General features: G+C 41.8%; 1 protein-coding gene across 5 annotated transcripts in view; it reads right to left on the bottom strand.

Moving 5' to 3' along the window:
* VPS13B (vacuolar protein sorting 13 homolog B) overlaps positions 1-26,612 on the bottom strand; it is a 1,020,896-nt gene that overhangs the window by 585,083 nt on the left and 409,201 nt on the right. For all 5 annotated transcript variants that reach the window (XM_040432419.1, XM_040432415.1, XM_040432418.1 and 2 more), the window contains exon 21: positions 24,931-25,075. In XM_040432419.1, coding sequence (XP_040288353.1) covers positions 24,931-25,075 — 145 coding nt within the window. The remainder of the gene's footprint in view (positions 1-24,930; positions 25,076-26,612) is intronic.

Here is a 26,612-nt window from a genome sequence, read left to right on the forward strand (position 1 = left end):
GTTTCAGCTATTTACTGTGCGCAGTTCACGCTACCATGAACGTCAAATGCTGAGTTATAGAGTTTGCACAGGGCTCGTCAGCCTTCAACGAACCCTATTTTCAGTGCCCTACGAGGGGTTCAGGATCCCCCACTACTTAGAACTTCCTTCACTGTGGCTCCCTGCTCTGGCCCAGGTGGGCTCCACCACTACAAAACCAACCCTATCACACAATGCAATATTTGTAGTGAAATTGTCTCCCATACACATAAAGTTAAGTAGGCTACAACTGAAGATCTATTTATTTTGCATCTAATTCAATCACTTGGCTATTGACCTAATCTTTATCACAAATAAATAATTACTCCCAGGGGCGGACTAGGAACTTAAGGTGGTAAAAAAAACAACAACAAAAAAAACTTAAAAGTGGCCCCATGTTGTTGTAGGCGAGTCTAAATTGACAAAAGGTGGTGCAGAACAAGAAGGCATGGACAAAACAAGCCACAAGAAGGCAGGGACAACAAAAGTAGGTGGGGCAAGCAAAGAGCAGCACAAAATATCACCTACGCAAAACCAAATACCACAATGCAGCATAAAATACATATCACCATACTGAGGGCAGTAGGGCACCTGGATCCTGGCCAGGTGCATATGTACCTGATGCTCCTAGCATTAATTTATGCTGAAAGCATCACATCGTTATGTACCTGGCCAGCGGCCGTGAGGAGGTCATCGGCCCACCAGAAAATTTTCCTGTAGGGTCTAAGTATTTTAACAGATGTCAGGGGTTTCAATTCATTAAAGGGTTTGTCAGTAACTGAAGAAAATTTAGGAGGCGTTAAGACACTCAACTCGTCACTGTGTTCAGGTTCCAATGCTACGGTTCCTGTGCCTGCTGCTTCTGGTACATTCCTGCATACATTATGTGCCTGTATATGGCATGACACATTTCCAGTCTAAGAGAGAGCTTGAGGGTTAACAGGGATCCAAATGGAACGGGTGTCCACGGGACCCGAGGTAACTGGAGGCGCCAGGGGATGGAGGAGGGGGTGAGATAGAAGGGGGGGGGGAGAGAAAGGCTCCCAGTGGACTCTGGAAAAAGCGCCAATCAAAATAGCGGGAGGTGAAAAAAAAAAAAAAAGAGAAGGTGGGGGGTAGGCTAGGTCACAGATGGTGGCAGGATGGGTTGTGGACATTAAAGGGCAATGAAAAACAATAAGAGGCAATAAAAGAAAATTATTACTCAACAAATATTAATCAGCAATAATAAAGCTGTTAAAAAATGGTGTGTATTTAAAAACATGAGTGGGAGACAGGAAGGGGGGGGGGTGACATAAAATTAAAAGTATTGGAATTAGAAATAAAATGTAATGTGTTGTGCTTAAAATCTTTTTGTGTTGCACTGAATTACCTAAATATCGCTGCCTGAGTGGCGAATAGATGTGCAGGTGAATACACTTCGGTGTAAGTCTGCACAATAAGATGTTACTCACTTCACCGGGGGGATAAGCATAATACACCGGTAAACCAATACCCCCCAGCCAGGTTTGCCTCTAGATGGTGAAAGATGAAGGCAGCCAGAGTCAGGAAGCTTGTGTTCAAATTTCTTTTATTAGTTTTTAAAAAGCTGGCTCAACGCGTTTCGGGACGATGAAGGGACATTTTTAAATACACACCATTTTATAACGGCTTTATTATTGCTGATTAATATTTGTTGAGTAATAATTTTCTTTTATTGCCTCTTATTGTTTTTTATTGCCCTTTAATGTCCACAACCCATCCTGCCACCATCTGTGACCTAGCCTACCCTCCACCTTCCCTTTTTTTTTTTTCCACCACCCGCTATTTTGATTGGCACTTTTTCCAGGGTCCACTTGGAGAGGGACTGGGAGTGTACACACACCCTACCCCCTCCTCCCACCTTTTTTATCTACATTTCCAGTCTGGCAGGAATGTAAGCCATGGCACTGGAAACCGAGCACAGTGACAAGTTGAGATTTTTATATATTTTTTTTCAAATGTCCAATACCCTCCTCCTTTAGTCTCTGAAAACCCCTTTAATGTATAACCAGGTCTCGTCATAAATTAGGAGCAGCATCTGGCAGTCCGTGCGCCTGTATTGATACCTGGCTGGTGTAGATTTTAGTGTTCCTTTACGCGAGAAGACTGGAGTAAAAGATAAATGTGGTGAGCCACTGGGCCAGCCTCCTCCCTCACAACAGCCTCTTTTAGGGAAAATCGCAAAGATGGCTGAGAAACACAACATTTTTCCGCAAGTAGATACCGATCCTCCCCCCAACACTCCAGTCCCACACCTCTCTGGCTTCAGGTCTTAGGATCAACACACCACAGGGATGACAAGTCCAAGTCATTTCCTGCACGTCAAGATAGAGACCAGGGGGTGGAGGGGATCAGGAATCGGAGCAGCAGCCAAACAACAGCGGTGGGAAAATCGGTGAGGTGAGTAATGACTGTTTGTTATTTTAACCTACTCCAACCATGTTTTTTTTTATCAATACTCTTTTTTACCTGTAATACAGAGCAACTTTGTTTCTACAGGACCAATATGGGCAAAAAAAATCCATATGCCTTCATCTGTATCGGAGGCTGATGGAGGTACAGAAGTGCTCCATAGACCTTTATAGAACGCATGTTACAGCTTGCAGAGGGTGTTCAAAAACATAATACGTGCATGAGGCCCAAAACATCACCTTCACAGAAAGCATCTTACCAAGTCAGTGGACAAATAATACTCAACTAATACGTGAACCATGCAATATTTGTACAGAGTGTTTTAATAAAATAGTTGGCCAACGTATCAAATACACGTAAAACTATGTAGGAGAAGGAATGTGGGATCTCTTATTTTGCAGCTATGTCAACATTGTGGTTCTTGATTTAGTCATTAGCCATGATGAATAATCAGACAAAACTGTGATATAACTGACACATCTAAACATATTTTCCTCCAACTAACCTCTAAAAATGCCTTGGTTCATCCAAACTTTTCTCCAGTTCATGGATAACGTCAAAAACACAAGAAGGCAGTTTTGAAATTCATTGTGTTATGTCTTTTTCCTCTACAACTGAGAGTCAAGAAATCACAAGCACTATAGCTCTGTCAGGGTATATTCACATGCGCAGATTTGTTGCCGAAATTCTTGTGACCAAAAATCCATTCATCTAAATAGAGGTGTCTTAGTGGCAAGCACATGGATGTATGCAAGTCCAATTTGTAAGAATGTCACATTTCCAAGTGGGTTCATTAGTTAAACATGGCGGTGCAAGTGTCTGATATACGGACATTAGACTATTAAAATCAATAAGTGTGTGTACAGTGCTGCATAATACACTGCCTGTCCAAAAAAAAAAGTCACCACCTGGATTTAACTAAGCAGATAGTTATGAGCCTCCTATTGGATAATTACTGCATGGGCGATTATCTTTCAGCTGGCAATAAGTTATTTAACCCCAACTGGTGCAATGAGTTGCTTCTGATTTCCTAAACAACCATGTCGAAAGACACATCTCGTGGTTGTGGAAAAGATGTTAGTCTGTTTGAGAAGGGTCAAATCATTGGCATGCATCAAGCAGAGAAAACATCTAAGGAGATTGCAGAAACTACTAAAATTGTCCAACTGTCCAACGCATTATTAAAAACTGGAAGGATAGTGGGGACCCATCGTATTCGAGGAAGAAATGTGGCGGGAAAAAAATCCTGAATGATCGTGATCGGCGATCACTTAAACGTTTGGTAAAATCAAATCGAAGAAAAACAACAGTAGAACTCAGGGCTATGTTTAATAGTGAAAGTAAGAGCATTTCCACACGCACAATGCGAAGGGAACTCAAGGGATTGGGACTGAACAGCTGTGTAGCCATAAGAAAATCACTATTCAGTGAGGCAAACCAGTAAAAAAGGCTTCAATCTGCTAGGGAGCAAAAAGATTGGACTCTGGAGCAATGAAAGAAGGTCATGTGGTCTGATGAGTCCAGATTTACCCTGTTCCAGAGTGATGGGCGCATCAGGGTAAGAAGAGAGGCAGATGAAGTGATGCACCCATCATGCCTAGTGCCTCCTGTACAAGACTGTGGGGGCAGTGCTATGATCTGGGGTTGCTGCAGTTGGTCAGGTCTAGGTTCAGCTCCAAGAATGAGGTCAGCTGACTACCTGAACATACTGAATGACCAGGTTATTCCATCAATGGATTTTTTCTTCCCTGATGGCACGGGCATATTCCAAGATGACAATGCCATGATTCATCAGGCTCAAATTGTGAAAGAGTGGTTCAGGGAGCATGAGACATCATTTTCACACATGGATTGGCCACCACAGAGTCCAGACCTTAGCCCCATTGAGAATCTTTGGGATGTGCTGGAGAAGGCTTTGTGCAGCAGTCAGACTCTACCATCATCAATGCAAGATCTTGGTGAAAAATGAATGCAACACTGGATGGAAATAAATCTTGTGACATTGCAGAAGCTTATCTAAACAATGCCACAGCGAATGCGTGCCGTAATGAAAGCTAAAGGCTTTTTATTGGTGGCGACTTTTTTTGGGGACAGGCAGTGTATGTTAGTGCTACATAAACATAAAAATATAAAAAGTATAAGATATACTAAAGACTTCCCAGAGTGGCCGATCATACTTACCTGGTCTCCGCCTATGGGTTCTGTCTCTGACATTCCTGGGTTGGCTATTTCTCTTCCTGCAGCATGGAGATCAACATCCGCTGATGGGAAAACATGTGACCGCTGCAGCCAATCACGGGCTGCTGCAATGACCTTCTCCCCTTACATCACATGACCAGTTGTAGTGATCAAAGGGGGCAGATCACCGCTGCGGTCTGTAATTGGCTGCAGCACTCTCATGTCCACCCCCTCCCCCTCGATAGATGTTGTTTAGTGCTGCAGGGAGAGGAAGGCACAGGAGCAACAGAACCAAGCAGCGGAGACCAGGTAATTATGATTACCACCGCAGGGAGGACTGAATTAATCTTGGATTACCCCTTTAAATGGACTGTGCCAACTAAACAACCGCCTCTTAAAATGTAGATGGCCCAATAATTGAAGTAAAAACCCTGCTAAAGATGATAGCTACTGCATCAGAATTGTTGGATTACATAGCGTCAAGTCAAATGAATGACCAACCATGTAAGGAGAGGCTCTGGGCTATAAGGAGGGACTGAATTAAATATTCATTAGTGAAACTATGGATTCTAACTTATGCTTAAAGAGGACCTTTCACTACAATAAAAAATCTAAACTAAGTATACAGACATGGAGAGCGGCGCCGAGGGATCTCCCTGCACTTACTGTTATCCCTGTGCGCCGCTCCGTTCTCCCGGTATATGCTACGGTATCTTCAGATTTTTGGCTCAACTGGGAGGAGCCTGCTCTTGTTCTCCTGGGCGTCTCCTTCTCCCAGGCTGGAGTGCTGGCCAATCGCAGCGCTCAGCTCATAACCTGAGAGTTTTTTTTCTCTCAGGCTATGAGCTGAGCGCTGCGATTGGCAGCACTCCAGCCTGGAGAAGGAGACACCCAGGAGAACAAGAGCAGGGTGCTCCCAGTTGAGCCAAAAATCTGAAGATACCGGAGCCTATACCGGGGAGAACGGAAGCGGCGCCCAGGGATAATAGTAAGTGCAGGGAGATCCCTGGGCGCCGCTCTCCATGTCTGTATGTTTAGTTTAGATTTTTTATTGTGATGAAAGGTCACAAGCTAATCTGCCCAAATCTTACTAATCCTACTGCAATATCCATCACTTCACCTAGTCACAAGAGAATATCTTCTATAGTTTGTCAATGTCAAGATACTCGAGCTTTAAGGGAAAATGATGAAAACTGTCTTCTAGACATTGGGTAATATGTGCCACCGCAACTGACATGCTTCAGTTAACAATTCATTGGCAACTGCTGAAAAAGTAATTTAGCACTTGAGAAACTGGAAAGAACATGAATCAAAGTCAGTGACGACCAGTGGTTGGGGACTTACTACACCAAAGAGAAATTGTGTAAATGTAGAAACATTCAAACATCATTTCAGTTCAACTCAGGATCTTGGCATATTATAGATTGTTCCCTATGAACAACTGTAGCCTAAAACCCTCAAACGCATAGACTACAATCATGCGCCTACATATTTGTATCTTGCATTGCATTGTTTTATGTTGAAAGTAAATCAATTCATACTTTTTAAGGATGCGACTCACTATCACCTGAACTGTATCACTGTACCCCTTGAACACTTTAAGGGGTATTCTAATCTGAGGCAATGGGGGCAAATTGCTAGGATATGCCCCCATTGTCTGATAGGCACGGGTCCCATCTCTAGGACCCGCACCTACACCGAGAACGGAGCTCCCATTCATTTCTATGGGGCCGACGGAAATAGCCGAGCACTGGCTCGGCTATTCTCAGCGGCTCCATAGAAATGAATGGTGGGCGGCTGTGCATGCGCAGCACGTCCTCCATAACTTTCCGGGCTCTGTAGTCAGTGTATCTGTGTCTATCAGACAATGGGGGCCTATCCTAGCTATATGCCCACATTGTCTGAGATGGGAAAACCCCTTTAAGGCCCCTATACATGGCTGGATGAAGCAGACAATTGTCGAGAAGGAAGCGTTCCTTCCTGAAAACCTCCTGCTTGTCAGTGAAGGAGATTGGTGCATTTACATGCATGATCTCCTCCACAGTATGAATGCTAATGCCATCGCTCATCCTCAAACAGAATCATTGTTTGAGTGCTGTTTAGAGGGCACGATCTGCTGCCGGCAAGCAGTGATTTTGGTGTCTGCACCAATGATCCTATTACACGATGAACAAGCATTTCTCAAGTAATTGAAGGCATCTTTACATCTGCAGATTATCGCTAACGAGCATCCATACAAATGCTTGATAATGTGATAAAAGGGGCTTTTACAGTCATGTGTTCAGATCTACAACACATACTGTAGGCCCTGTATAGCACTAGTAGTTATCGTGCAGTATACCACTTCCACTAAGGTTGAGTTCACATCACGTTTTTGTCATATGTCTACAGTATGCAGAAAAAAGTATATGTTAATGGATGCCTCAGACAGACGCCATCCTGCAAAATATATATAACAAACTTTTTTTTTTTTTTTACAATGGAACTTTATATCTGTATCTATGTGAGGCATCTGTTAACGTATACTTTTTGCATACTTTAGACGTATGACAAAAACGTCATGTGAACCCAGCCCAAGGTAAATGTATGAAATTGCTATTTGGTCAACAAACGGTACTATCTGAGCTGCACAAGTTCTTCTGGCCCGACGGCCACATTAAACCACCACAATGCAATAAAGGTCTGAAAGGTAGGGGTTCCCCTTTTGGAATAACACAGGACGAGACAGGAACAGACAATAGGGAGGAGGCGCCAACAGAAGGTACTGCAAAGGGCATCATCCAATGTAAGGCCAATTCAAAGCTCATTGTCCTCAATAAAACGGCCTGATCATCAGTGCAATCTATACCATTTAAAGACTGTGGCACCTTAGCTCATGCTGACTGGCCATTGGGAACCTGTATAATACCACAGGAAAGGTCTTGGAAGCACTTGACTGTTCATTCATGCGTGACTGCTTAACCCCAGTTAGCTTCACCTGCTGATTTTGTTCCTTCTAATGAGTGGTCAAACACTACGCAGCAGGCATGAATAAACGATGATCATACGGCTCACTGAGTGCAAGCCATTGATGCGATAACTTGAAATATTTCACATAAGCATGTCTTTATTCTCTAAATAAAAATCCAAAACTAATCATTATGCACATCTTCTATGGACCGCTGTATAAAAAAAAAAGTTCTTAAAGGTAACCTGTCACTACGAAAATGCAAAGTAATCTGCAGGCATCAAATGATAGAGGAAAAGGAACTGAACAGATTGATATGTAGATTTGTGGGGAAAGATTCAGTAAAACAGGTATTTTATACATTTAAATTCCTGCTCATTCCGGGCTTTGAAGTCAAGGAGGTGGTCCTATCAGTGATTGTCAGCCTACCCACTATGAGGAGGCGGTACTATCAGTGATTGTTAGCCTACCCTCTATGAGGAGGCGGTCCTATCAGTGATTGTTAGCCTACCCACTATGAGGAGGCGGTCCTATCAGTGATTGTTAGCCTACCCTTTATGAGGAGGCGGTCCTATCAGTGATTGTTAGCCTACCCACTATGAGGAGGCGGTCCTATCAGTGATTGTTAGCCTACCCACTATGAGGAGGCGGTCCTATCAGTGATTGTTAGCCTCCCCTGTATGACTCTGCATAGAGAAAGAGCTGCCAGTAACTGATAGGACCGCCTCCCTGACTTGAAAGCCCAAAATGGGCAGGAAATTAAATATATACATTTCATATACATATGAACATGGGACGAACACAGATGCCTTCAGCTGCCAAGCGCACATGTAACAGGTCAGCCGGTGTCATAGGTACAAATCTGCTGACAGATGACCTTTAAAGGGAATGTATTACTGAACCAATAAAAACCATATAAAAGGCTGCACATCACTGGATAAAAGCGATATATATTTTATTAAACAACAAAGAGATTAAAATACTGTATACAATAAAGACAGGACAAAATAAGTCCAATGCACAAATATTGTTATTGCTACTTTTATTTGGATATGTGCACATATTCAAGCCTTCGTGATATATGCTGAGGTTCTTTGTACCATCTGTATCTCTTCTGTGTTTTATATTTTCAGGGGATGTGAAAGGTTTTTATAAGCATTATTTAGTATTTTATCACAATTAGTAAATTTAATCATGCTCAATCATGTTTGGTGGTAGTAGCTTGGATTTACATAGATATTTATTCGTGTCTAGAGGGAGAATATAATGGGCACCTTTATTAGGCTGTATCTTTAGAATATTTGTTATATGAGAGTTTAATATTATTTGTATATAGATCTCCTTTTTGCGGTAGAAACCTGTAAGTATTACTTCACCTCATGTACCTTCAGAAGTCTCAGCGCGTATATGTATTTTTTTGTTAATTCTTACTGTAACAGCGATAATTTTGGATTAATTATATTTCATGTTCGGTTTACCTTTGATGTAGTATTTGAATAATTATGTTTTATATTGTTTCAATAATATCATGTATCTCCATATAAGGCTACTTTCACACGTTAATATTTTCCAGTATTGAGATCCGTCATAGGGTCTCAATACCGGAAAAAAACACTTCCCATTGTCAATGGGAACAAAAATGTATTCCATTTCGTTTGGCTGCGTTCACAGCAAGCTGCGGTTTTCTTTCCGTCATGGGTTGCAAGTCAATGGGGACGGATCAGTTTTCTCTGACACAATAGAAAACGGATCCGTCCCCCATTGTCTTTCAATAGAGTTCATGACGGATCCGTCTTGGCAATGTTAAAGATAATACAACCGGATCCGTTCATAACGGATGCAGATGGTTGTATGATCAGTAACGGAAAAGTTTTTGCTGGACCCGGCCGGATCCAGCAAAAACGCTAGTATGTAGGTAGCCTTAGGCTACTTTCACACTAGCGTTTTTTGCGGATCTGTCATGGATCTGCAAAAATGCTTCCGCTACAATAATACAACCGCATGCATCCGTTATGAACGGATCCGGTTGTATTATGTCTTCTATAGCCATAACGGATCAGTCATGAACTCCACTGAAAGTCAATGGGGGACGGATCCGTTTCCTATTGTGTCAGAGAAAACGGATCTGTCCCTATTGACTTACATTGTGTGTCAGGACGGATCCGTCTTGCTCCACACCACTTGCAGCGTTATTCTATCCACGATGGGAACGCAACCAAACGGAACGGAATGCATTTTGGTGCAGTCGGTTTTGTTCAGTTCAGATTTGTCCCCATTGACAATAAATGGGGACAAAACTGAAGCGTTTTCTTCCGCTATTGAGATCCTACGACAGATCTCAATAGCGGAATTGAAAACTCTAATGTGAAAGTAGCCTTACATGTTAGGAATGCGCCGTGGAATATATCTTAATATATGACTTTTTTGCACGTGTATATGCACTCTTTTCTTCTTCGTTTTTATCTACCGACATAATACTTGGTTTAGATTTGATTACTGTATAGTATTAGCGCCGGGTGTATGTTATCATTTTGTCCTTTAAAATTTTATTTACAGTATTATACTTAACTGGCACTTTGGCCATTTTGCGGTGTATGGAACGCATGGTGAAATTTTGTGCATGCGCATAATTATTGTTCATTTTATCACTACTTCACATCATTTCCGGTTTGTGGAACACATTTCCGGTTTTACGCCCTTTTGAGCATGCTTAGTTTGTATTTGGGAACACCGGGGAAGCTGGTATTCCATCATTACATTATAACTACATTATGCTCTGCCTCTGATCAGGTGATTAAGCTTTTCTCAATATGCTACATATAAATAGATGTATAACAGCACCTTTATAAGAGACCCCTGAGGAAGCTGGTGATTCCAGTGATACGCGTGGGGCATGGTATCTGTGCACTCTGTCTGCCTGGACATTCTTATCATGGGTAATGCTACCTGTTTGATGTCCTGCATATCATATGTATTGCAATTGGTGTCTTTTAGCAGCATACAATTGCCCACATTTAGAACTGGGTGTGCACACGTTTGTGCACTGGACTTATTTTTGTCCTGTCTTTATTGTATACAGTATTTTAATCTCTTCGTGTGTTGTTTAATAAAATATATATTGCTTTTATCCAGTGATGTGCAGCCTTTTATACGTTTTTTCTTGGTTCAGTAATTGATTCTATAATTTATTACTGTGGGTAGCACTTTGCTTATACTAGTAGTGTGCCCCCTTGTTTTCTTTGTTATAACTTTAAAGGGAATGTATCATCAGAAAATGACCTATTGTTTACATCACATTTTTATGTTTAACGTATTTTTTAAGAATTTTTGGCGGTTACAGTATTTTTAATTTTCTATTTAAATAAAAACCATAAGTTCCTGCAGTTGTCACTCACTGGCTACTAGCCCCATCACAATCTGCACTTATAATTAGGGATGAGCGAATCGATTTAGGATGAAACATCCGAAGTCGATTTGCATAAAACTTTGTTCCAATACTGTACGGAGAAGGAGCACTTGGTACCGAACCAGAGTTCGGTAAATGTTTTTTTACAGTACAAATTAATTTATGAAGTTATTACACCAAGTCTCGCGAGACTTCGCAAAGCAATAACTTCGGCTCATCGGAGCCAATACATTCTAACACTGTATGGAGCTCCTGCTCCATACAGTATTGGAACAAAGTTTTATGCGAAGCGACTTCAGATGTTTCATCCGAAGTCGATTCGCTCATCCCTACTTATAATGTTAAAGGGTTTGTCCAGGACTTTAAAAAAATGGCTACTTTTATGCAAAAGCAGCCCTGCACCTCCATGGGTTGTGTATGGTATAACTAGGCATTAGAGAACTTGTGTTTTCAAGTTCGGGTTATCTAAGAATCACGTTATGGATTCCGCTATCACGGACCATAACGGCATGCACCATGGAAGCCTATAAGAGGCATTCCGTTATAATAGAAGTCTATGGTGGCCAGCATAGACTTCTATTTTGACGGAATACAATACAGAATGCCTCTTATAGGCTTCCGTGGTGCATGCTGTCATAGAATTCCATTATGGTCTGTGGTAGCGTAAACCATAACGGGATTCTTAGATAACCCGAACCCAAACCTATACGCCAAACTTGAAAACACAAGTTCGCTCATCCCTAATTATAACTCAACCCCATTTACTTCAATGGAGCTGTGCTACTATACCACACACAACCCATGGACAGGTGCGAGGCTGTTTTTTGAATAAAACAGCCCAGTTATTTCTAATATTCAACAAGCCCTTTTACGTTTTTGAGATCTCTATGATGCCCTTTCTATTTCTAAATGTCGGGATATACCGCCTAACAGCTCTAATCCTTTCTAGACATGGTTATAACATTGCAAAAGGCTGACATTCTGTAGCTAAGTCAGCACAGACCAGCCCTGGGACCTGATCAGCCCCGCAGCCTCTGTGCAGATGTTCAAACGGTGTATTACAATACAGTGTTTTAATGAGGTTGGGCCTTTGACTAAGTGCACAGAACCCGTTCCAGCGCTGTAATTTCTTTCACAATATCCCATTCAAAGTCATTGCATTTATAGCTGCAAACAGATCCCAGGAAGCACAAATTGCTGTGTGTTATTTTTGGTTACCATGTATTGCAGTAAATAAAATGCACCCAAATGCCACGTAAAAAAAGCCATGCTGTAATTCCATCTAAGAGTTCCGGTGACATTATTAAACCGCTCAGCGTTTTTGTTGCTGTGGTTTATGATATCACCAGATACCCCCGGTGGAATTTACAGCCTTATTACTGGCAGTGGGGTGTACATTATGATCTGTGTGATGCTGACAGTGAGTGAATACCATGCCGCATGAAAATTGTTGTAAAATTTCCCAGAGAGCCGGGGGTGCGGATTCATTACACAGCCGCTTGGTGTGGAGCCTCGCACCTCTGCCTTGTGCGAGCGGAGAGCTGCTTTTCCCTCACTACTAAAAATAACTGCTAAATCATGACACTTCAGTCCAAATGAGCGATCCAAAGAAAACAAAAGCATTTGTTAACCTTGGAGGAAAACGAGGGAGAAAAAGGAAGTATTACAGTTTTCAAAGCCACTTAGTGCACACGCATTACGGCAATGAATTCGGAATTGTGAATCCAGGGCTCTTTAATCGCCGATCATGCCTATTAAATAGGGTTAAAGGGGTTGCACAGGATTAAAGAAAACATGGCTGCTTTCTTCCAAAAACAGTGCCACACCTGTCCCCAGGCCGTGTGTGGCATTGCAGAGCAGCCCCATCCACTTGCATGGAGCTGAGCTGCGATATCGGAAACAAAGCCTGGACAAGTATTGTGCTGACTTTAGAAGGCAGTCATGTTCTTCTAATTTTATACAACCCCTGTCCATGAGTCCTATGGAGGTATATGAGGGGAACTCAAGTATTCCTTTTAATGCCTGCAAGGTAATAATATTTCCATTGCAGTAGCCCCTATGGGGGAAATGTTTGGCCAGACGAGGCTTGCCCAGCAAAATTAGCTCTTCTGCCGAGGGTACAAGGAGTAAGACTGCGGTGATCAGTTAATCGATGTCCGTATTCTAAAAGGTGGGAATCTCACATGTACATATGTTTCATCACACCTTCTCTTAATAAAAAAAATAATAGAAATTTTCGGAGTCTGTAAATGTTGATCAGATTTAGTGCTGCCAGAAATGCTGAGGCTAACCGGAATATCGTTTGGCTTGCCTTCTAAACATGCATCTTTTCTCTCTCCATCTCTGCGGAGCTGGTGGGTTGTCCTCTCCCAGCACGCAGCCTTACACGCACAATGGGGGGGAGAAACTGCAGATGCATCTTCCTCCTCCATGTTTTATATTTATGGTATTACTCTAGAGGGAGGTTTTGAGTGCTGAGGGGATTTGCAACCACTTAGGGCTCATGCACAAGATCATGTCCGTTTTGCGGTCTGTAGAACACAGATACCAGCGGTGTGCCTCTCACATTTACCTATTTTGCACGTCCTGCCCTATGTTAAAAATGCCCATTACAAAATGGACAATGATAGGACATGTTCTTTTTTGTTGGACAGTGGAACAAAAATATATATGCGGACAGCACATGATGTGCTGTCTGCATTTTTTGCGGCCCCATTGAAAGGAATAGCTCTGCATCCGATCTGGTTGCGTGCATGAGGCCTAACAGAGTCTGGAGACAGGGAACTGTGAAAAACTGACTTTCACCCAATAAGAAATAATATAAAGTTTAATGTATCCTTATATATTAATAAGTGATGCAAAATAGCGCACCACTGACAAATGACAGAGTTTCTTCACCTAAGATTATTTATACATTGAGCTGAAGATCTAAGTAATCAGAGATATAACAATGACAAGCTACCAAGCAAGAATTATATCCACTCCATCTATGGTGATAGAGACATATTATGACATGAGAGTCAGAGCAAAGTGTCTATCCCTGCACCAAATATGTCATCCAGCCTGAGGCCCTGTGAAGGGGACGAGCCTCCCTAGCTGCTATTTTATGGGGGAAAAAGATTCAGTAAAACGTTTAATTTATTTAAATTCTTGCTGATTCTGGACTTTGTAGTCCAGTAGGCTGTCCTATCAGTAAGTGACAGCCTTCCCTCTATGAGGAGACGGTCCTATCAGTGATTGACAGCCTTCCCTCTATGAGGAGACAGTCCTATCAGTGATTGACAGCCTTCCCTCTATGAGGAGACGGTCCTATCAATGATTGACAGCCTTCCCTCCATGAGGAGACGGTCCTATCTGTGATTGACAGCCTTCCCTCTATGAGGAGACGGTCCTATCTGTGATTGACAGCCTTCCCTCTATGAGGAGACGGTCCTATCAGTGATTGACAGCCCTCCCTCTATGAGGAGACGGTCCTATCAGTGATTGACAGCCTTCCCTCTATGAGAAGACGGTCCTATCTGTGATTGACAGCCTTCCCTCTATGAGGAGGCAGTCCTATCAGTGATTGACAGCCTTCTCTCTATGAGAAGGTGGTCCTATCAGTGATTGACAGCCTTCCCTCAATGAGGAGGAGATCGTATCAGTGATTGACAGCTTTCCCTCTATGAGGAGATGGTCCTATCAGTGATTAACAGTCTTCCCTCATTGAGGAGGAGGTCGAATCAGTGACTGAAAGCGTTTCCTCTATGAGGAGGCGGTCCTATCAGTGATTGACAGCCTTTCCTCTGACTGTGTACACAGATATATCTGTCAATCACTGATAGGACCGCCTCCTGGACCTTAAAGCACAGAATGAGAAGGAATAATAAATGGAAAAATTACAAGTTTTATAGAATCTTTTCCCATACAACTATACATCAATCTGTTCAGCTCCGCCTGCTCTATTACATGCTGCCTACAGTTCAGACACCATGTTCAACGTGACAGGTTTCCATTAATCTACCAAATGCACCTCACTAAGAAGAGCAGACAGCTGGAAGAGAGTATGATGGCAGGATCTGACTACACTTGGTTCATTTGTAGTCTGTTACCATACAGACACAAAGTTCTGCATATGAGCTGTAGACACAAAGAGATGTTTAATTGGGACTAGTTGCTTCATTGTTTTAAAAACATTAGATTAAAAAATGGTTGTGAAGAAGGATCCAACCTTCAAAAAAAAAGCAAAAACTTAAGATATAGATATTTTGCATTACTTTGCAGTTATATGACTCTACTTAAAGGGAACCTGTCATCAACTTTAGGGCTCATGCACACGACCGTTGTTGTTTTGCGGTCCGTTTTTAACGGATCCGTTGTTTCGTATCAGAGTTTTTTTTTTTCCTGTTTTGTGGCCGCATCCGTTCCATTATGCCACAAAACATATCCGTATGGTTTCCGTATGCGATCAGTTTTTTGCGGATCGCAAACGAAAACAGGAAGTTTGTTATCATTACTGTAGTGTACTGTAATGTTTGCAAACAGTAAACACATGGGCAAAGTGGGCATGGATGCGGAAAATACGGATGACATATGGATGTGTTCCATATGCATTCCGTATTTTTTTGCGGAGCCATTGACTTGAATGGAGCCACAGACCGTGATTTGCAGACAATAATAGGACATGCACTACTTTATTGCGTAACAGAAATACGGACATACGGAAACGGAATGCACACGGAGTAACTTCAGTTTTTCTTGTGGACCCATTGAAATAAATGGTTCCGCATACTGTCCGCAAAAAAAAAACGGAACGGACACGGAAAGAAAATATGTTCGTGTGCATGAGCCCTTATGCTGACCATACTGAGGGCAGTATAAATTAGCGACAGAAATGTTGATCTCAGCCCTGTGTCACTCATCAGCTAAAAGTAAGTGGTTGCCGAGAACCAGCATAATAATCACTGCAGCCCAGGCCTTGAGAAGAGTCAAATCTACCTGAGAAGAGTCCTGGTTATTATAATCTCCTGCTCTCTCCGTCCATCTGCTGATGATTGGCAGTTCTCTCCTAGAGAGAAAGGGAGAAAACTAGGTAGAAGACTGTCAGTCATCAGAAGGTGGCCGGGACTCTTCTCAGGTGGCCGGGACTCTTTTCTAGGCCCTGTCTGCAAGGATTGTGATGTTGGTTCTCAGCAACCACTTATTTTTAACTTAGAAATGACAGAGCGCTGAAATCAACTCACCTGTCTCTACTTCATTCTGCAGTTAGTATGGGCAGCATAAAGATGATGACAGGTTCCCTTTAAAAGTAGTCTGTAAGCAGTTTTGATCAAAGAAAAATGCTGACAGAGCTAAATAGGGGTCAAGGAGACCAGGACAAAAATACATTCTGAGGAGCTTTTAATTTTGGTAGTGTGAATATGAACTTTGAGGGTAGGTTTTTGGAGGAGCTTTTGAGGCAGATTTTCCTGCAGGTTTTTCAGCCAAAGCCAGAAGTGGATCCAGCAGGAAGAAGTCTAAGTGCTTCCTTGATATATCCAATTATGTTCGAATCCAAAAACCTGAAGGAAAATCTGCTTTAAATCCTCCTCCCAAAAACTCGATGTGAAACTACCCTTAATCTACCAGGCACTGCTCTTGCAAGTGCCCAGAGGGAGGAGCTTCACTGTGAAGCGCTCTCTGCAGTGATCTGCTTCACAGCCACTCCTCTCTACGCTGGGTCACAGCTCTAGAAACCAATCAGGAGACGACCTTTAGTGTCACTCAAGAAGACGGGGGAGGGTTGTGAAGCAGTTCACGGCACAGGACACTTCAAAGTGAGGTTCCGCCTCGTGGGCACTTGCAAGGACAGTGCCTGGCAGAATAAAAGCTGATATTCATATTTATGTGGCTTACCCATTATTCTAAATAGCTCTGTCAGCAGTTTTTCATGGACAAAACTGATGACAGCCTCCTGCATTATTTACAAGATGCTCACAGTTGCAATAGTATAACACATAATTGATATACAGCTCCAGTGTGGCTTCTGAGAATTAATACTGGACTACATGCTGGTGTTAATAGATTTCCTATATTTACACAAGAAAAGATATTTCTTATGAAACATTATAAAAATAAAACTGTATCCTTTCTGACAGCATGGTGATTATAAAATATGTAATAGGATTAGGTGATCATTAGAAATCCCACATAGATAGAAATTACACATTAACTGTTTATATAAAGCCAAATCTAAATAAGCCCACTGAACCGTGCATCAGATGTCATTACAGATGAAATACAAGGTGCCACACGCTAAAAGCTACATAAACACTACTGCATATGGTGCTAATTTTAGAGGCACAAACCTCCCCTTCCTTCCGGAATTTTGATGCAAAATAACAGTACCACTAATCCGCTGGATTCATGAGTTATGATGAAGTAACGTCAAGATTTACTAGATAAGTGGATCCACATATGAGACCCACTTGAGCCGGCTTGTGATTTTTGCTTTAGATTATTATTCTTTTAACGGTGGTATGTGGAAGTGATATGTCAATCACACAAAAAGTAAATGCTGTTATATAGTCACTCCACAAATCAAGGGGTTGAAAGAAATTCATCAGTTATTTTACCCTTGGATATGTATTACAGCCAGGATGGTTGATAGCTCTGCTATATTATCTGATTCTTCAGGTTAAGGGCTCATGCACACAAACGTATTTTATTTCCGTGTCTGTTCCGTTTTTTTTTCGTATGCGGAACCATTCATTTGAATGGGTTCGCAAAAAAAAAAAAAAAAAGTTACTCTTTGTGCATTCCATTTCCGTATGTCCGTTCCACATAAAAATAGAACATGTCCTATTATTGTCCGCATTACGGACAAGGATAGGACTGTTCTATTAGGGCCCAGCTGTTCTGTTCCGCAAAATACGGAATGCACACAGACGTCATGTATATTTTTTGCGGAAATGTGCTTTGTGGACCGCAAAATACATATGGTCGTGTGCATGAGTCCTAAAACTAATACAGTGAAACAAAACGTCTGACGGCTATAAAGGTTATAAGCATTAAAAATAAAGAGGGAAATTGTGTTGAATGTGATGCAATTAAATTTAAAGCTGGTGACGTTGTGAGTACTGGTCTTGTTGTTGGGAGCTCTGTCATCTCTTACCAGATCCTTATCAAGTTTTCAACGGGATTTGACTGAAAACATCATGTGCCCATTATTTCCAATATTAGACTTGTAACGCAGAGCTACAGTATATATGGCTTTTGGCCATAGCCGATTGTGTGGATCCCAATTAAACCTTTACCTCTCACTGAATTTAAAGGGATTCTCCAAGCTTCTTCTATCCTGCGGATTATTACTATTATACAACTGAGCAGGAAGAGAAGGGCACACATCTGGTCGAAACCCAAGTGGAGAAGCCCGCAGCCTGTGTGAGTGCAACCGAGACGGCGGCGCAACCGAAAGATAAGTGCTAACTAAATTATCTTTTTTCCACATAACAGAAGAAAGGACTGATTTCCTAAAAAGCTTGGTGAACCCTTTAAAGGGAATCTCTCACCTCATTTTCGCCAATATAACTAAGAGCATTGCCCCACGGAAGATTGCAAACGAATTCCAACCACACCTGTGTGCACTTTGTGTCTTTATTTTATGTCTATAAAATACATTTTGCTGAAAAATAGCTCCCAAGTGCCCAGCTGGGCAGGCTTTGCTGTTCCAAGTGTTCATAGCAAACCAGACGGAAGAGGGGAGGGCTGTTTAGATGCTCATATTTTGGGATTGATAGTAGTTACAGATATGGGCTTGGCCTTGTTTGAAAGTTGTCATTTAACATATCAAACAATACCGGAATTACAGAATTATCCCCTACATCGGAAGATATAGCTGTTAGAAATCAGGTTGACCGGAAATGCAGCTGAAAGTGAAAGTAAAAACAGGTTTCACTACTTCCACTCCCTTCTTGATTTCCTATATCTTCCAATGTAGTGGATATAATGCTGAGATTTTGGTATTGTTTGAAAGTTTGGAATGCCAGGCCATATCTCTAGCTGCTACCAATCCCAAGAGAGAGGCAGTCTTCCCCTCTTCAATGCCCACCAGTGCAAACCAGACTGAAAAGGGAGGGCTGCTTTAGCGGCTTATATCTCCAGACTGATACCGTAGCAGCTAGAGATATGGCCTGGCATTTTCAAACAATACCAGAATCACACCAATATATCCACTACATTGGAAGATATAGCTGTTAGAAATTGAGTCGGAAGTGAAAGCAGTGAAACTTGTTTTTAATTTCACTTTCAACTGCATTCTCTGCCAACCTGATTTCTAATAGCTATATCCACCGATGTAGTGGATATAGTGCAGTGATTTTGGTACTGATTGACCACTTTCAAATAAGGCCAGACCCATATCTGTAGCTAGTACCAATGCCAAAATATGAGCGGCTAAATCAGCCCTCCCCTCTTCAGTCTGGTTAGCTATGAGCACTTGGAACACTCAGGCAAACCCTGCCCAGCTGGGCAGTTGGGAGATATTTTTTTGCATAATAAAAGTGTTTTTCCTGGACATGAAATAAGACACAAAGTGCACACAGGTATGTTTGAAACGTGTTTGCCATTTTCTGTGGAGAAATGTTGTTAGTTATATTGGTGAAAATGAGGTGATAGACTCCCTTTAACTTGCTCCAATAGAACCAGGCACTCACTTGAATGTGAAGGAATGTGTGTAAAATTTTCTGTTCTACAACTATTACATTTTCCGCTTGTTTTTTTTTTTGATATGTTACTATGAATTTAACTCATGAACAAATCTCATAGCTACATTCTTTGTCATATAGTAGTTACAAATATCAATGATAAAATACTTGTTCCGTTCTGCATACATATATCTAATCCCTAGTACACCTTCAGTCTGCAATGTAAAAATATCCACATTATGTAAGTGATCATTTATGGAAACGCAATAATTTGTGCAAATATTCCAGCACTCTCCAGAGATGACAGATTGCAATTATGTAAATAGTTCTGGGAAGATCTGACCGAGTCCAATCTTTCCTTCCTTTCTGTGATCAGCTGATGTGTACAGAAAAATATTTTTAGTACAAAACAAATATTTGACATCAGCGGGTCTAATGGAGTATTTATTTGTCCTCATTGTGGATCCTAAGCAGCAATCCTTATCCTATATAAATGAACAAGGCTACGGTAAGAGTTGTAAAGACCTTTAAAGGGTATGCATCAACATCCTTTAACCCCCAACAGTCACATTACAATTGGAAAAACCCTCCGGGAAATGTCACTACTGTAGATTTTGAATTTATGTCTCAAGTTAATACAATTGGCATACAACTTGGGTGGCTTACAGAGGTTCTTCAAGAATTAATCTAATAAAATTACAGAAAATACTTAAATATTACTTTATTATAAATACATTCCTAAATACTTTTCACTATGTATAATGGATTTATTTGTCTAGGGAGCAACCATCAGGGAAAATAAAATGGCCACCGTCTTATTGGTACACACAAAACATGTCCTAATCACACAGGAGGACAAGTTACTTCACAACACTAAGCTAAAGAGCTGCCTCATCGTCCTCTCTGCTCTACTCATCCATCAGTAATCAAATTGATTTCACATTTTTACGCCGCATTAACAAGCCTTTTAAATGTTTTTCTAGGAGTTATCATTTAAACAATAAAAAACACCTGCCCCCTCAAAACCAGCATTTAAAGGGGTATTCTGGTTGTTTGAAGTTATCCCCTATTCACAGGATAGGGGATAACTATCAGATCAGTGGGGGACCTACTGCTGGGACCCCTACCGATCACAAGGAGGGGAGTCCCATACCCCCTCTGAAATGAACAGAACAGCTGGCTGGGCATTCGTGCGGCCGCTCCGTTCATTTCTATGGGAATTCCAGAGATAGCCAAGTGCTGTACTCCACTATCTCCGGAACTCTCATAGAGATGAATAGAGCATCCATGTGCATGTGCAACTGGCCGATCTGTTCATTTCAGGGAGGCTGCAGTGGGCACGGGGCATTCTCGTGATCAGTGGCGGTCCCAGCGGTACGACTCCCACCGTTCTGTTATCCCCTATCCTGTGAATAGAGGATAACTTCTAACAGGAATACCCCTTTAAGGTATTACTACAAATTTACCAGCCGCCATCTACAGTTGATATCATTAATTAAATGCAAATTAACTTGCAAGCTCTAATTACATATATAGCAGGTAGAAACATTTCCATTATTTTTCACTATAATTAATAAATACAAATTTAAAATCTATTCAAATCTTTTGTGCAACAAATGCATGTTAGCAGTCAAAATGGAAGAAAAGTGGTTAAGAAGGAAGCTTTTAAACTCTACAATGCAAACCTGCAGCAGACACACTACATTTGGCTGTACCATAAAGCATGACCTATTTACTGAGCGTATCAACAAATCATAAATTCTTGACCACTTATTGGCCGGAATGTTGTCATTTGCGTATATATTCCCACCAAAGAAATAAAAAGTTGCAATGTATGTATGCATAAAGATCCATTATATGACCAATATCCTGCATTTTGTTTTTAGCAGTCATCCCCATAGCCTTTAATTGTCAATTTTAACTGAGCTTGGCTCCAGAGTGGGTGAAGACCCGCTGCTATAAAGTCTCTTATATCACCCTTACCGAGCACACAAAAAGAAGAAAAGATTCTACTCTCCTGTCTCTGTATCGTTCATCCATAATCCAGCTCTGGGGTGAGATAAAACTCATCAGAAAATGACCTACTGTTTAAATCAAATTTTTATGTTTAATATAACTTTTAAAACTAGCATCATCAAAAATTCTTTATTTTCCATGTCAATATCTATATTTAAACAAAAACAGTTTTCCCACTGGCCACTATGCCTAATAATAGGAGCCACTTCTTGGTGTGTACAGATCACTTTACTGCAGCTATATATTATTCTAATCCTGCCTGTAATGATATCACCTCTGTGTATGGATAAGACAAGATCCACCACTCACAATGGGTGATTGTCAGAGCTTATCTATTCATTCTTTATAAAATGACCTCTGCACAGGTCACAGAACATGCCCAAAAAACTCTCCCATAGGAGTCAATGAGGTCCCCTCCTGTCTGTTATGTCTATGACCCATGTGGCTGTCGTAAAGCAAATTTTGGTAAACGTTGTTAAGAACAGCTCAGGCAAGATGGCCGCCCCCATAATCATGTTCAGCAAATAGAATAAAATAAATCTATGATCAGAAAATAAAATCAGATTAGAAATTAAAGGAGATGTGCTACTATCGGGTTTTAACTGGCAGATAAACTTTTTGGTGACACATTTCCTTTAAGAAGAACCTGCAGTCTAGTCTCAGTGCGTCTCTGTGACAGTACAGCAGTTCTCCCTCCTCCTTACACCCTCTCCAACAACTGTAATATGATCTCTCAGTGTAGATACTACTGTGTAAGATCTGATCAGTGAATTCAGTGCAGAAGATGGGACTCGGGGAGAAAAGAAGAAGCGACAGATAACTGGAAAAAATATGCATTTTCTGTATCTTCCATTGTACTACTGTTTTGTGGAAAATGAGTCTAATGCTTAGTTACGCTGTGAGAAGATTTTGCCTTTTTCTGGCATATGTTGCAGAGGTAATACATTGGTGAAGGGGACTCCACTGTATTCACAACAAGGACCAGAGAATACCACTGATGTATGCGACAGTAACTTTGCTACTAAGCATGTTTTCATGTAAGTCAGCTTCCTAAGCCTGTCCTCAAGAAAGTCAAAACTTGAATTTTGCCATATAGAAAGCATGTGGTAATTACCGATTAAGGGCTCATGCACACAAACGCATTTTTTTTCCGTGTCTGTTCCATTTTATTTGCGGTTTATATGCGGAACCATTCACTGCAATGGGGCTTCAAATAAAAAACGGAAATGACTCAGTTTCCGTACATCAGTATGTTCGCTCCACAAAAGAAATAGAACATGTCCTATTATTGTCCACATTACGGATGAGGACACTATTGTTCTATTAGGGGCCAGCTGTTCCATTCCACAAAATACGGAATGCACACGACCAGTAAACGGGTTTTGCAGATGTGCAATTTACACACCGCAAAACATCAAACAGTCATGTGCATGAGCCCTAAGTGGAATGTTAAAGGTGCATTCCTATCTCAGCTATTCATGTCTGAGATCAGCATAGCCATCTTATGCAGTGGCCATGGTAGTCGGAGTTACTAAGACAGTCGAGCACCTGTGCTATGCCGTTTCCACAGCTCAGCCCGCGTGGCTGTCTCCATAACTCTGGCCACCGTGGTCGTGGCTGAAATGCATGAAAAGATGATCAGTGATTTATCCGTAAAGATTTACATAAAGAATACGTATTTGGTCCCTTTTGTTTTGCTTTCCATGTGTCATCCATATTCCACGGACACCCCACAGCTGGAAGTTAATTTTCAGAGCATCTCCTATAAATGGTCCGTGAAACACGGATGACGTCCATGATGGGTCTGTGTTTTTCACAGACCATAAAGTATAATGGGCGTGATAAATCTGTAAACACGGACAAAAATAGAGCATGCTTCAGTGCTAAAACACGGATGTGTAAATACACACTTTAAAATGAATGGGTACGTGTGCTGTCCCTGGAGAACACATACAGCTCAAGTCCGTGAATCCCTTACGTGTTATTAGGGTCTACAGGCCCATTCACACTGCCGTATTTTGCGGAACAGAACGCGGTTCTCCATGATAAAAATGCCTATTATTGTCTGCAAATACACGGCGTGCTGTCAACATCTTTTGCGACCCCATTGAAATGAATGGGTCCGCATCCAATCTGCAAAATTGCGGAACGGATGCAGCCAAAAAATGAAAATGTGTGAATGGGCCCTAAGACAAGTATCCTGGTGTCAGGCGTAAAAGGCTGAGATGGGAATACTCCTTTAAAGGGGTATTCCCATCTCAGACAATGGGGGCATATTGCTAGGATATGCCCCCATTGTCTGATAGGTGCCGGACCCACACCTACAACGAGAATGAAGCTGGGAGCACTGTGGCTGGAGGACCCCGGATTTCCTGGGGTCCGTCCACCACCAAGTGCTACTCCCATAAAAGTGAATGGGAGCGCACCGCGCATGCGCGGCCCATGCTCCCATTCATTTTATATGGGGCAGAAGGCAAATAGCTGAGCCAGCGATCGGCTATTTTCGGCAGCCCCATAGAAATGAATGGAGGGCGGCTGCGCATGCGCAGTGCGCCCTCCGTTCATTTCCCGGCTCTGTTGTCATTGTACTCAACCCACCACTGAGACATGCACCTATCAGACAATGGGGGCATATCCTAGCGATATTCCCCCATTGTCTTAGATGCGATAACCCTTTTAAAGCTGGATTCACAGATATGGTTTTGATTATTAAGTTTTTTATAGCCATAGAAGTAGATGTAAAATGGTATTAGTCTTCCTTCTGTATCCACTTTTGGCTTTGGTTAACAAAAAAATGCACCAAAAACTGCACGTGTGAACCCACTCTAAGGAAATCCTGAAGACTTGACCTGTTGGGGTTCTTTGAGGACTGGATGGGGGAGACACTGATCTACATTACATGTGGAGGATGACATAACTTTTATACAGTAAATTGGGCTGTGGTTATAACTTTGCTGCAATATGTATTTGTACAATGCAGATACGCATGGGATTTTGTCACCTTACCGAGCTAGAAGCCAAACATGTGCTACTTTAAGACAAAATGAGGGAAACAGAAGTAATGCTGTAGTAAAAAAAAAATGAACAAGAAGAAAAGCAGAACATGAGCTGTAGAAATAATAAGAACGGATGGCTTTTAATTATAGAAACATTAAATCTCCAACACAGGGGCTATTTGTGAAAAGCCCAAAGGTGCCTGAGAGTGTTTGCACAGCTGACCCACTAAAAGCTCCCGATATGTATTTTCTCAGCTATAGAAGAGAGCATACCTGTTACGGTTTTTGTTTTGACAGGACTGCTGGCATACTCAGACGGCTGATTCGATGCCTGCTTTGCCAAGGGCGTGCTGCCAACTGACACCTCATCCTCCTTCTTCCTCGACAGTGGCATGGCAAGAGGAGCGGATCCCAGCGGCTGCGGGGGAAAAAGCAGAAAAAATAAACACTGCAATGTTCATTCGGCAGGTGAAAGGTAAAACCGGTATAAATAAGTGTTTAGCAGGTTCACAGGATCTCTGCCAGCGCAGAGCCAGAAACAGGAGCTGTCACTGTTTCCATAACTGGACTGATGCTTACAGAAAAGAAATGTTCAACCAGAGCAGAATGAAGGACAATGGAGAGGACCTGCTTTATAGGACAGGGTCGATTTGCATCCATTCTTGGTGGAAGTCATGAAGGCGCATGACACACGATTTTCCTATTAGATATGCAATAATTATGCATCCAAAAATTACCTATGTAAGGCTGAGATCACCCTTCTGTTATATGGTCAGTTACCGTTTTTCTATCAGTGACTGTGAGCCAAAACCAGATGCGGGTCAAAAACACAGAACAGGTGCAGATCTTTCCATTAGGGTCCATTCACATGTCAGTAATTTGTAACCCGCATCCGTACTGCAAATTTGCGGAATGGAATGCGGACCCATTCATTTCAATGGCCCCGCAAAAAATAAGGACAGCACTCCGTGTGCTGTCCGCATCCATTGTTTCGTTCCAATGGATAGCGCTTGTCCTACTATTGCCCGCAAAATGTGCTCCGTGGTCCCATTGTAGTCAAAACTGCGGATGACATGAGGAATGCATCAATATGTCATCTGCGGAACAGTTTCAAGGAATTAGAGGTTTTTTTTAAGTACCCTAGCAACATACATTTTATTGCAGAAAAACTGAACGGATGGGGATATACAATTGGTAAAAATGGAAGGTTTTTGCGGAAACACTGATCCGAAAAAAAGGAAGGTAAATCTGGAAGAAAAAAATACTGATGTGTGAATGGACCCTTACACCTTCTCTCTGAGTAGGCTTCACTACGGGTTCTGGCTCACAATAACTGATGGAAGTAACTGACCAAATAACTGTAGTGTGAACTCAACCTAATCAACACCCAATGGAGGAAGATCATATAACATTTAGAAATTGAAAATTGACAACACTGTTAATAATTAAAGGGGTTTTCCGAGATTTCTGTACTGATGATCTATCCAGTATCTGATCTGTGGGAGTCTGACACCTTAGATCCCCGCCGATCAGCTGTTTAAGATGGTAGTGGCGCTCACAGTAGCGCCGTGGCCTTCTATCAGCTTTGCCTAGGCTATGTGAAGTTATGTTCATTAGTCACATGACCTAGGAGCAGCTCAGCCCCATTGAAGTGAATGGGGACTGCGAGCGACGCTACCTTGTCAAAGTGTTAATTGGCAGGGGTAGCGGGTGTTGGACTCCCACCAATCGGATACTGATGACCTATCTGGAGGATAGGTCATCAGTAAAAACCTCTTGGAAAACCCCTTTAAAGTGATTGTCCCATCCAGATAACCCGTGTTCATATGCCATAATCGGGCAGACTCATCCTACATAGGAAGGAACCCACACTTTAATCAAACCTCTATGGGCTACAGAAAACACTCTTGAAGTATCAGTGGCTTCCACTCTGACAGGTCCATACTGTTCATATT

Source organism: Bufo bufo, chromosome 5, assembly GCF_905171765.1.
Source record: "Bufo bufo chromosome 5, aBufBuf1.1, whole genome shotgun sequence".
Taxonomy (NCBI): Eukaryota; Metazoa; Chordata; class Amphibia; order Anura; family Bufonidae; genus Bufo; species Bufo bufo.